This window comes from Pseudorca crassidens, chromosome 20 (assembly GCF_039906515.1).
Source record: "Pseudorca crassidens isolate mPseCra1 chromosome 20, mPseCra1.hap1, whole genome shotgun sequence".
Taxonomy (NCBI): domain Eukaryota; kingdom Metazoa; phylum Chordata; class Mammalia; order Artiodactyla; family Delphinidae; genus Pseudorca; species Pseudorca crassidens.
Genome location: NC_090315.1, coordinates 32021312 through 32034793, shown reverse-complemented (window position 1 = coordinate 32034793; position 13482 = coordinate 32021312). Strand labels below are relative to the sequence as shown.

Below are 13482 nucleotides of genomic sequence, written 5' to 3'. Positions count from 1 at the left end.
TCTGCCGTTCCCCATCCCCTCACACCACCTCCGTGACCTCATCTCCTGTAACTAACAGCCTCACTCCCACCACTCACAGAAGACCGTCCCTGAACTAGTCCACGAACACCAGGCATTCTCCCACCCGCACGGCCCTTGCAGTGGTGTCTCCCTCGGCCTGAAATGCTGTTCCCCAGAAAACCACATGGCTCTCTTCCTCAACCTTGGACAAAGGACATCTTGTCAGTGGGAGTGTTCTCTGCTTCTCTCAATCTCCATTACCTTACCCTGTTTGGTTTTTCCCGTACCACTTATCAACTTCTAACATACTGTATAATAAACTGATGTAGTGTGTTTGTTATTTATCATCATCTCCCTGCACTAGAATGTCTATTTTATTTCCCAACATATCCGAAAGCACCCAGAAAGAGTGCCTCGCGCATGCTCAGCAATTATTTACTGACATGATTGAGAACATTTTTGTACTCCAATTCTCCACCAATCCTTCTAATTATTTCAAAGAAAAAGTCTTTGATTGATGATAATCTTCAAAGATTCTCTACCACTTGGTAATCTCTTTTTGACTTTCATTTCAATGGGGTTTTTTATGGGGGAGGGAGTATTATTTACCCACCATAAAATTCACCCATTTTCAGTGTAGAATTCAATGACTTTTAGAATGTACAGGAAGTTGCGCACTAATCTTCCTTCTTAACGTGAAGAATAGAGACTGTAGGCTCCGAACCTTCTCCGGCCAAAAGCATCTGCTGGAATAGTATAACACTGCTGTTTTCACAGGCTAGAGTTTTCTGGTTAGTTTTTCTTTTGGATAGTGATACCAGCTTTCCACTTAAAAGTGGTAACATAAAGCTTCCTTTTTAAAAACTTTAATTTACATAAAAAAAGAGTTGATTCTTTTACAAGTATTGAAGAGATAACAATATATGTAGTCCAAAGACAGAGCAAAAATTGAAAACGTATTAATGAAACTAACAAAGTTTTTGAAACACTGACTCATGGGATCCAGACATGCTGGTCCCACAGACTGCAGAATCGCTACTAATTTCCTGAACAAAAGGTAAGGCTCCTAAGGGTCCACCTGCTCCAAGGATCCACCTTCAGTTTCCATCAGTCCTTGCTGGAAGATTATCCTTCATGGGTCTCTTGTTTGTGTTTCTACATATCTTGCCCTTTGCTTCACACTCTCATTGCAAGGATGTCTTTATAGTGAACACGCTTGGAAGATAGAGTTTCTCCCTCCAGAATAAAGGGTAGGATTGCTAACAGACTTGGTGGATAAAGATGTGTCTTGATCTGGAGCAAACGACAGACATGCCTACTGCCCATCATGGAAGAGTCGGGTTACCTCAGGTCAGGCTCCTCTTCTAGAACACAACCCCTCCAAGTGCACATGCTATCCAGCCCACTGTGCGTTACCCTGTGGAAACAGAGGCTTGGAGAACTGGCACAAAAATGCTCATGCCCTGGCTACTGCTATTGTAAGCAATGAACCATCCCTTGTCTCTTATACTCATAGCAAACTGTGGCCGAATAACTTGTTAGCTAGCAAGTAGGAGAGAATCTTCACAGTTCTTGAAAGTCCTTACCTCGTTGTGGATTTCTTCTCCGTGTTTCAAAACCACTGGCTCCAAGGATTTCAAAGAGACCTCACCATTGTCCGCCTCATCACGGATATTCTGCAGGGCCAAGTGGCAGCGCTGTAAGATGTAATCCAAGGTCCCCGTTGAGCACTGCAGAGATAGAACCAGCCACCGAGATGGTAAGCAAACTCCAAGGTTACCATCCCTCTCTTCCTAGGACGTCTGTCCCCTTCCCGGACCTGTCGCCCTCACAGGTCAGCCTATGCTCCTCAACTTAAGAATGACTCTAGTAGCTTTCTCCTTGGGCTCTGTGCTGCCAGCTTGGCCGTCACCTGGGTCACTCATCTTGCTGCTTTTTATTACACGGGCTTCATATCTCCAAAGAGTAGGCTCCCTGAAGGCTAAAGCCCTGTTTCAAAATGTATATACTATACATATACTGCAGCACCTAGAACTGAGTCTTAAATATAAAAGAAACTTAGTAAGTAGTTATTGGAGGAATAACTAATTAGCCAAGAAGTCAAGAACACTGACTTTATCTCAAGTGCCCTGCACCTAACAATGGGGAAAAAAAGGTAACCAGACTGTAGAACTGGTTCAAAAGTACACAAAATAGAACAGCAATGGAGAAAAAAATGAAGTTATAAACACAGGGCAAAGAACTCATTTTCCTTTTCTGCGGAAAGCATATGCTAGGCAGTTGCAAGTCTGCCTTGGCAGAAGAGATTCTTCAGATAATGGAGAATATGTGGCTCATACCCTCAAGGCATGTTGAAAGGCATAACTTAGTGCCCGGGTATCAGCAAAGGCACAGATAACTAGTCCATCCCTCTCTAAGTCTGTGGGAGCAAAACAGAGGTCAAATGGACACGCTCCCTCTTTGAATGAGCATATGTCAGAAAAGAAGAGGATGCAGGTGGAATGTGCATCCGCTTGTTTTGATAATGACACGATTTCCTAGAACGAGAAAAGGCCAGCTGTAAATATCCTTTAGACCCAATGAGGGAAATGTCTCCCCAGAGTATTTTTATTTTAATATTTACAATTTAAATGGATCCCTTCGAAATAACCTTGAAGGCTAATCCCCTGGTACAAAATTTCTTTGCACAGTTACTGCCACTTGATACAATGTGACCTGGGCATGCCTGGGGGAAAAAAATGAAGTTTCTGTGCCACAAACAGAAGCTTGACTAATATGTGTTTTAATATGAAGATCCCAAAGTGTGGGGAGCAGAAGGGCAGTGGCTCCAATTTACTACAAAGAAAAATCAAAACATGGAAATGAATTACCACTCACTTTTGTCCCACAGACAACCCTACATTTTTAAAATGACATTCTGTCTATAAACATACTCTACCCGCACCTTTACTTTCCCAAGTATGGAGTAACCTATATAAGAGGTAATTAATTGAAATGCCATCTACTATAATAAAAGATTAAAAACAACACAAAATTTCCCATCAATAAAAGACCAGTTAAACAAACTCTGGTGGAGCCATGATTGCAACCAAAAAAAAGAAGGAGGGGGGAATATATATATTTTTCCTGGGTGATTAGAGTTCATCTGATGTAAAGAAAGAACCTATAATCAGGCCTAGTTTTTTGGGAGGGCATGGGGAGTGGAAACAGTTTTATTGAGATATAAAATTCACATGTCATAAAATTTACCCACTTAAAGCATACAATTCAATGTCTTCTAGTATATTCACAGAGTTGTGCAACCATCACTACAGTTAACTTTAGAACATTTTTATCCCTCCAGAAAGAAACGCTATACCTTTTAGCAGTCACCCCCTCCCATTTCTACCAGCCTTCCCAGCCCTAGGCAACCACTAACCTACTTTATGGGTCTACAGATTTGACTGGTCTACTCTGGATATTACATATAAATGAAATCATAAAATATGTGGTCCTTTGTGACTGGCTTCTTTCACTTAGTATATTTTCAAGGTTCATCCATGTGTCAGTACCCCGTTCCTGTTTATTGCCAAATAATCATTCAACTGTACAGATACGCTGCCTTTTGTTTCTCCATTCGTTAGGTGATGAGCATTTGGGCTGTTTCCACTTTTTGGCTATTATGAAGTAAGCTACTGTGAACATTCATGTACAAGTTTTCACTTCTCTTGGGTGTGTACACTAGGCATGGAATTGCTGGGCAATAAGGTAACTCTGAATTTAACCTTCTGAAGGTTAAATTTTCCAAAGTGGCTGCGCCATTTTACATTCCCTCCAGCAATGTATGAGGGTTCCAATTTCTGCACATCCTCACCAACACCCGTTACTGTGATTCTGATTATACCTATTCCAGCGGGTGTGCAGTGGTATGTCATTGTGGTTTTGATTTGCATTTCCCCAATGACTAATGATGGTGAGCATCTTTTCATGTGTTTATAGGCCGCTTGTATATCTCCTCTGGACACATGTCTATTCATAGCCTTTATCTGTTGAAAAAGTTGGATTATTTCTTTTTAATCATTGAGCTGTAAGAGTTCTTCATATAAATCTAAATATGGGCACCTTGTGAGATGTATGATCTGCAAATATTTTCTCCCATTCTGTCTTTTCACGTTTGTGATGGTACCCTTTGACACATAAAGTTTTTAACTTTGATAAAGTCCAATTCACCTATTTTTTCTTTGATGGCTTATGCTTTTGTATCATATCTTAAAAAAAAATTCCCTACTCTAAGAACTGCATGTTGATAAGTAATTATCATCAAGGTTTACTAAAATAAAACAAAACAAAAAGTGCAGAATAGGGGCTTCCCTGGTGGTGCAGTGGTTGAGAGTCCACCTGCCGATGCAGGGGACGAGGGTTCATGCCCCGGTCCAGGAGAATCCCACATGCCGCGGAGCGGCTGGGCCCGTGAGCCATGGCTGCTGAGCCTGCGCGTCCGGAGCCTGTGCTCCGCAACGGGAGAGGCCACAATAGTGAGAGGCCCGCGTACCGCAAAAAAAAAAAAAAAAAAAAAAAAAAGGGGGGCAGAATAGTGTGTCGACTACCATTTATATAAGAAATTTTAAAAATTACATATGTGTTTGCTTATATATGTATTAAGTATCACTGAAAGGATAACAAAAATCTGATAACGTTGGTTGCCTCTGGGGAAGAGGAGCTGGCTGGTGTGAGGAGAAATAGGTTTTAACTGTACACTCTTAGGTACTTTTTGAGTTTTGAACCATTTGCGTAACTACCTATTCAAAATATAATTATACATAGAATTTAAATTAAAAACAAACATATATTCTGTGTTGCATCCCAAGAACATTCTGTCACAACCAGAAAAAAACTAAAATCAAATAAAGGTCGAGAGTCATCAGACATACTCTAGTCACATTTTTGCAACTAAAAACTGAATAGATTTCTTCTGTGATTAACTAAAATGAATTTCAGAACAACATTTCCTTAAGACAATCTGTTTCCTACATATTGTGAATAGGCAGAAAATAGCGAATCATTTTGTTTGGCACAGAAAAGATGTCTAATTTAATACTGTAGGAAGGAAAGGACATTTGTAGAACAAGTGAGGGCTATAAAGTTGCATGGATTTTTTTCTTCTCTGTATTGAGGGAAACCATAACGTTAACTATAGTGTTAGAGAAAAAAATCTTTTCCCTCTTCTATTACTGAAAACAATAATATAAGATGAAATTAGAAGTTTTAAATAAGATAAAAACATAATCCTGCCATACTCTATTTAAAATAAATTATTTTTATTGCATGTAATTCTTCATCCACACACAGCTGTAATGAATATATACATATCAATGTACATGCTACTTTTCACTGTTTGTACATAGGTATTCAAAACTACCATGGTCAATGCTGCTGAATGAGGTGACATTAACAATTTAATTAGCAAGTCACATAATATAAAGGCATTAAGGTTCTGTCCAACTTTTCACTACTGTTAATCATACTAGATAAATATCTTTTTATATATACTTCCTTTGAATTATTTCCTAGGTTTGATTCCTCAAAACAGTGTTATGAGATCAAAGATATGAATATCTTTATGGGGCTTTACACATATCCCCATATAGCCTTCCAAAAAATATACTAATTAGAAAAACTACCAGTAGGGTATGAATGTACAGTTTCACTGTAATTTTACCAGCATTGAATATTATCATTTTTGATTTTGGGTAGAAATAAAAAGTTAACCTTAAAATGATGATTTTTTTTAAAAAATTCCTTTTAACTTTAAAGCCTGTATACACAGGATCATGTAAAACAGAGTCAGCAAACCTTTTCTTAAAAAGGTCAGATGGTAGATATTTTAGGCTTGCAGGCCATAAGGTCTGTGTTCAAATACTCAGCTCTGCCATGGTAGCTCCAAAGCAGCCATAAACAATACGTAAATAAGTGAGCGTGGCTGTGTTCCAATAAAACTTTATTTACAAAGAGAGCTGGCTGGCCCAAAAGCCATAGAACTTGCTGACCCTGATCTATAATATAGAAAGCAGGATAGTCACATCATTCACATTATGTATGTCTAATTAGTAAAGTATCATAAGCTTGAACTGAAGTAGAGATAATATAAAAGATACAGATTTGGGATTATATTATTATTATCACTATGCATATCCACCTCTTTTTTAAAAATTAATTAACGCTCAAAATTTTGCCTAAAAATTAGAAGGTACAAATACAGCTATGACTGAAGCAGAGAAAGCTAAACCTCAGGATATTTTGAAAGCACTGCTACTTTAGTTAAGATGGTCCACTTGGAAAAAAAGGAAATAAGGCCAGAGGGGTACTTTTCAAACTGCATTCTGAATGTGTGTATTTATCATAGGAGGTGGAGAGGGAAAGGTTTCCTGATCTCTCACACGTTTTAGTCCCCAATTTACATTTGTCTGCTGGACCTCTCCTCTTGGCAGCTCTGACTCAGCCTGTTCAAAACTGAACTACTGTCTTCCCCTCGTGTCTTAGATCCCTATTTCTACTTATGGTAATGTCATCTCCAAATCACCCAAGCTTGAAACCTCAGAGTCACCCAAAAGCCCAGCACATGACAAGCATCCAATAAAGAGTAACCTGGTTAGTGTGTTCATTCATTCACTCATTCATTCATCTGTTCATCCACTCACTCATTCATTCTTACATTCCTCCCTCCACTTCAATCAGTTACCAAGTCTGTCACTGTCTCCTACATTAGTCAAGGGAATTTCTTCTTTTTTCCTGTTGCCATGACCTTAGTTCAGACCAATAGGTTTAATTGATGTCGCTATCATTTTCATCTTCTTAAAGACATCTCCAATATGTCACTACTGCGATAAATAAATCATCAATAACCCCCACTTGAACCAACTTAAGTTAAAACACACCTAACCTGATATCCAAGATCTTTCACAATCCAATCATTCAGGGATCAGCCTTTATCTGCCAACACTCCCTTTCTGGCATCCTGGGATTCAGTCAAAGTTGAGCCACTCAATACTCCCTTTGTATCCCCATCCCATTCTGATCACAAGATTTCCACCTAATGGGATGAGGACTTTTAAATGTCTTAAAATGTCCTAAAATCCCCTAATCCCTACATGTTCAAGTCTTACATGTCATGTCACTTGTGAAGCCTTATGCTGTTTGCTACTCTCTATTCTGCACTCTACCTGTGCACAAGTGTCTAAAAGAATACCTTGAGCACTGGGAACTTCAACGAAAGTTTGCAGAATGGATGAAAGAACTAAAATCACTTCCCTTCTTCTGAGTAGTAGCTTTCAGTTAATAGCAACACTTCCAATTAAAGACTCATTGATGACTTAAGTTCTCTTGCTTCATTACATACATTCTAGTGTATAAATGGCGACAGAATAGCCTTCCACACAAAGAGCTTTTGTTGTTCCTGTCTCCTACTAGCTTTTCATCAGGATAACTGAAAAGACAGTAGCAGTAATAGTAGCAGCAGCAGCAGCAGCAGTGGTAGTAATTTAATAATAGTAGTAGTGGCTAACATTCTTTGAATGCATACTCTATACCTGCCACTGTTCAAAAAGACTTACACGTATTAACTCACTTAATCCTCACAAGAACCCTATGAATTAAATATGATTGTTATCCTTATCAAATACATTTTGTGAAACTTCTTTTTCATCATTTTGTACCAACCCTCTGAGCACAGCACTAATCGTCTTGTCCACTCTTCCAGATTGGATTAGGAAAGGTGCAAAGATACACATAAGTAGCCACATACTCAAAAGAATTCTTAGGAGAGTTCTAGCTAGAAAGACAGAGGTCTATACCATCTTGTATCATACAAAAAATGAAGTCTTTTTTGTACAATACAAAGCACCTATTAGATGCTCTATAAATGCTTGCTCACTCTTTTTTGCCTGCCTTCACTCACTCCTTCCTTCCTTCCTAACAGAACTTACCTTTTTAGGTCTCTAAGATAATTATTTGTGCTTTTATCTATTTAATATTTGTCTCTCAAACTAAAATGGAAGTTCAGCAAAGCTAGTGGCCATACCTGTCATGTTGATGGCTCTCTCTCTCTCATGCCTCTAGTGCTACTGGGCACAGAACAGACACTCAAATATTTAGATGAATGATTGAATAGAAGAGAGAAGAAAGGGAGAAAAGGGGGAAGGAATGCTTGATGGGTTTGCTGGCATCTTGATTTAAACAGACACTCGTGTCCTCTCTGCTACCTAGCAAAATGACCAGTCCACTAGAAAAGCTACCTAAATACCAAAAGACATGACACTGCCTTATAGACTCACACAGTCTCAGGACTGGAAAGGTCTTGTGCTTGTGTTTCCCTGCCACTTTATTGTATCCCGTCTGCCCAACTTTCTCACACTGGTCCCCTTGTGGTACAATGAAAAGTCAAGCTATAAAAGCAAAGCACAGAAGACAAGCTTGGATACGAGGTCAACTTGTAATCCTTTTCATGATCATTCCCCTGCTCTCTGGAACACTTCTTAACTGAGCACACACAATACTCCAGGGTGACTACTAAAGGCTTCCCTCATCTCTTAAGTTTCCATTCTGAACTAGTCTAATCAGCTGACTATCTGCCACTGCAAGTGCTGGCAGAATTTAGCAATAAAGTCTGGGTTAGAAACACAACTGGGGAGTTTGGAAATTCCCTGGCACCACTGTAACTTTCTCCTTAATTTACATTCACATGCCCGGAAGCCTGACCCAAAAGTTAAGGGAAATGTAAATTCTCAACCATCTGAGCCCAGTCACAGCTAACACATGCACAAGCACACAAATCTACTATTTTGTTCTGGCCATCCCCTGCCCTTGACCTTGACAGATACAAACCCCTTAGAAAATCTCTAACCAGCGACACCTGCCAAGGTGCCCTCTTGCTGACATCTTTTCCAAGAAACATAACCCCAAAGAAGCAAAATAGACTTATCCCAGGCTGTGAACACACTTTTCAAAACTGGGTCCAACACAACTCAAAGCTAAAAAAGCAAGTAAATAGAGGCTAAAGTCTAGTTAGATGGAAGCAATTTTCCTATCAAATATTCTTCCAAAGTTCTATGATAAGTTGCTCATGCGACCACTTCTGTCACATCCAATTAAGTTTGAGTCACATTTTTATTTACACTTACCTCTGCCACTCGGTGGGTGGAACTAAACCGAGGTGGTAAACCAGCCAAAACACAGTGTTGGTGGGTGGCATTGAGATCATCTGCAGGAAAAATACCAAAAATTAAAAAAAAAAAAAAGCAACACCCAACACACACTTATCAGTCACTGAATACTATTTCACTAAAATACAAAGTAAACAGTAAATCCATCATTCAAGAAGAATGACAAGAACAAAGAATTAACAATTACCATGTATTCTTTAAACCGTTCTTTGTAAGTAGGATGACATATATATATATACATATATATATATATATATATATAGTCATATGGTATAAAACCATCAAAAACCACATCAAAAACCATGATACTTTCAATAGTGAAAGGGGATGTTATTAATAATTATTGCAGAACAACAGGCATAAACCAGGACTGTCCTTAGCAAACAGGCTATAGGGTTACCCTACTTATTTGTAGTCTTATGATACCCACTCGCCACTATTTATGGGCTGAACTTCTTTCCCTTTCTCATGATACATCTAATTCTACCCATGCCTTTAGAATAAGCCAACTTTTTTTTGTATTATTTGGAGTTGAACATCTTTCATCTGAAAATCTGCCTCTTTCCTTCCCCAGTCAAAGTATCAATTTTGCCCTAACAATTTTCCAGGCAGCAAACCAACCAACTCAGCATGTTGCAAAGCTTTGGCTCTCAGAACAGAATTCAAGCCTACAGATTCACGACCCAAGAATGGAGAAGGTGGTGAATTCATCAGCTGAAGAATATGCCTAAAACCACACGCAGTGGGAGAAAAACCAATGGCCAAGTTGTTGCGTATTCTAAGAAATGATGCCACATGTGAGGCAAAATCTGAAACACCTCTGCTTAGGACATCACGTCCTCTATTATAAAGAAGAGAACCAAACTGTCCCCAGCAACACATGATTTCCTATGTAAGCAACAGAGGCTTCTTAGCAAGATACTAAGAAAGACAATGACTTAAACTAGGAAGCAAAGACCGCCACACGCCCTACATGTCAGCAAAAACAACCTATAAAATTACCTCTAAACAGAAGAAAGGAAATGCAAAATGCCAACTGCAGGACTCCTGCTTACGGACATTATGGAGTAACCATGACAAGGTTTACCTTCTTACCCTAAAAAATTATAAAACAGACCAAAAATAGGAAACAAAGGTTTCTGACACTGGAAAACAGTGACCCCAAAGATAGGAGAAATAAAATAGGTGAGCCTTAGTTTACTAGCTAGAAACAGTTTCAAAGTCACAGAGTAGGGATGGGGATATCAGAGCTCAGAGTTTTCAGTTTTCTCTCTTGCTGAATTGTGAAGACAGAGACTACACTTAGGAAGGCCAAGGCAGCAAGGATTTGTAAGGCAGAATGCTGGAACAGAAGAACCCGCACAGGGAGAGACTAAGCGGACATCTACAGAAGGGTTCCTTCAAGTCTTTGGCTACGTATTCATCTGTGCGTGTGCGGATGAAAACTTCCCACAGGCAGGAAAATAAGTTCCAGAAAGCTACAGACTAGACAAATCTCAGACCTCACATAGGGCCAGGAATACTCTGTGTTCTCAGCAGCCAGAATGGTTCCTACTACCTGAGACAATAGAGTCTTTAGAAAAGCATAATCTTAGTAGTAGGGTTAAATAAGTACTATATTAAAGGCTGCCCCAGATCCACTTAAAAGCTTAAAAGCAAGCCTCAAAAGAATCTAACTTAGGGCTTCCCTGGTGGCGCAGTGGTTGAGAGTCTGCCTGCCAATGCAGGGGACACGGGTTCGTGCCCCGGTCTGGGAGGATCCCACATGCCGCAGAGCGGCTGGGCCCGTGGGCCATGGCCGTTGGGCCTGCGCATCTGGAGCCTGTGCTCCGCGGCGGGAGAGGCCGCAGTGGTGAGAGGCCCATGTACCGCAAAGAGAAAAAAAAAAAAGAATCTAACTTATTCCAAATAATTTAATTACTCACTAGAGCAAAGTCCAACACTACTTAAAAGAATATAACAAAATCAGGCGGGACTTCCCTGGTGGTGCAGTGGTTGAGAATCCGCCTGCCAATGCAGGGGACACAGGTATGAGTCCTGGTCCAGGAAGATCCCACATGCCGCAGAGCAACTAAGCCCATGTGCCACAACTACTGAGGCTGTGCTCTAGAGCCCACGAGCCACAACTACTGAGCCCACGAGCCACAACTACTGAGCCCACGAGCCTCAACTACTGAAGCCCGCATGCCTAGAGCCCGTGCTCCACAACAAAGAGTAGAAGCCACCACAGTGAGAAGCCCACACACCGCAACGAAGGGTAGCCCCCACTCACCGCAACTAAAGTCCGAGTACAGCAACGAAGACCCAATGCAGCCATAAATAAATAAAAATTTTAAAAACTAAAATAAATAAAGTAAAATAAAAATCACCTATGGCTCTCAGTACCCATAGGTTCAAAAAAAAAACAAATAAAAACAAAATCAGGCACCAATAAATAAAATTTGCCATATCCAGCATTCAACCAAAAAGTAGCAGAGAGAAATAAAAGATATATGATATATATGATACACAAGATAAATACATATCTTTCTTTTTTTATGTATGTATCTTTCATATATATATATATAATATGAAGCTTCTAAAGATGAGAAATATAGTAAGTGAAATAAAAATCACATTGAAGAGATTAACAGCACTTTAGACACTGCAGAAGAAAAGATAAGTGAAGTAGAATACACAGGAACAGAAACAACCCAAAATGAAGCACACAGAGGAAAAACACTATAAAAAACTGAAAGAGCATCCATGCCCTATGAGACAATATTAAGCATTTTAACATAAATGTAATTTGAGTCTCAGAGGAGGGAGAATGACAGAAAAAAAAATTTTTTTTTAATGATGACCAAAGAGAAAAATAAGAGCAAAGAACAAGGGCAACAAATAGAAAACATTAACAAATAAGATAGATATTAACCTAACTATATCAGTAATCACTTTAAATGTCAATGGCCTATGTATACTAATTAAAAGGCAGAGATGGTCAGAGTAGATGAAAAAACAAGACCCAACTATATATTGTCTATAAGAAACTCACTTTAAATATGAAGACACATATAGATTAAAAGTAAAGGGATGGAAAAAGATATATCATGGAAACACTAATCAAAAACAAAGCTGGAGTACCTATATGAATTTCAGACAGAGCAAAAGCAAGAAAAATTATCAGGGATATAGCGGGGCATTATGTAATGATAAAGGGGTAATTCTCCAAGAAGAGGTAACAATCCTTAAAGTATATCTGTCTTATAATAAAGCAACAAAGTATGTGAGGCAAGAACTAATAGAACAGCAAGAAGAAACAGACATATCCACTATTATAGTTAGAGACTTCAACATTCCCTAAAAGAAGTGAATAGATCCATCAGCAGAAAATTAGTAAGGACATAGTGGAACTCAAGAGTACCATCAATCAACTTAATTGACATCTATAGGTGACTTCATCCAACAACCGCAGATTATGAGAAGTCAAGGTCATGTGAAACATTCATCAAAATAGACTACATTCTTGAACAAAAATCACACCTTTACAAATTTTTTAAAAATTGAAATCATACAATGTCTGCTCTCAGACCACAAAGAAAGTAAACTAGACATCAGTAACAGAAAGATAGCTGGAAAATTCTAAAATACTTAGAGAATAAAGAACACACTTCTAAATAACACATGGTCAAAGAAGAAATCACAACAGAAATTTTAAAATACTTTTAACCACATGAAGGTAACAATACAAAATAGCAAAATTTGTGTGATGTGTAAAAGCAGTGCCAAGAGGAAAATTTGTAGCATTAAAAGCATGTTAGAAAAGAAGAAAGATCTAAAATCAATAAGCTTCCACCTTAGGAAACAAGAAAAAGTAGAGCAAGTTAAATTTAAAGTAAGCAGAATAAAAGAAATAATAAAAATAAAAGCAGAAGTTAATAAAATAAAAAAAAATCCATAGAGAAAATCACTGAAATAAAGCTGATTCTTTGAAAAGATCAATAAAATCAATAAGCTTCTATGCAGGCAAAAAAAAAAAAAAAAAGGACAGAACACACAAAAAGAGGATATCACTATAGAACCTATGGATGTTAAAAGGAAAATAAAGTAATAACATGAACAGTTCTATGCTCACAAACTTGATAAGCTAGATGAAATGGACCAATTCCTTGAAAGACACAATCTGCCAAAGCTCACACAAATAGAAATGGACAAACTGAATAGGCCTGTAGCTACTAAGGTAACTGAATCAATAAACAATAGCCTTTCAAAACAGAAACCTCCGGGCCCAAATAGGTGCACTGGT

At 38.6% G+C, this 13482-nt stretch overlaps 1 protein-coding gene across 5 annotated transcripts in view; it reads right to left on the bottom strand.

Annotated features, from left to right (window-relative positions):
- FTO (FTO alpha-ketoglutarate dependent dioxygenase) overlaps positions 1-13482 on the bottom strand; it is a 375649-nt gene that overhangs the window by 212658 nt on the left and 149509 nt on the right. For all 5 annotated transcript variants that reach the window (XM_067719388.1, XM_067719387.1, XM_067719386.1 and 2 more), the window contains exons 5-6: positions 9156-9235; positions 1587-1730 (exon numbers count right to left, since the gene is read on the bottom strand). In XM_067719388.1, the coding sequence (XP_067575489.1) occupies positions 1587-1730; positions 9156-9235 (224 nt within the window). The remainder of the gene's footprint in view (positions 1-1586; positions 1731-9155; positions 9236-13482) is intronic.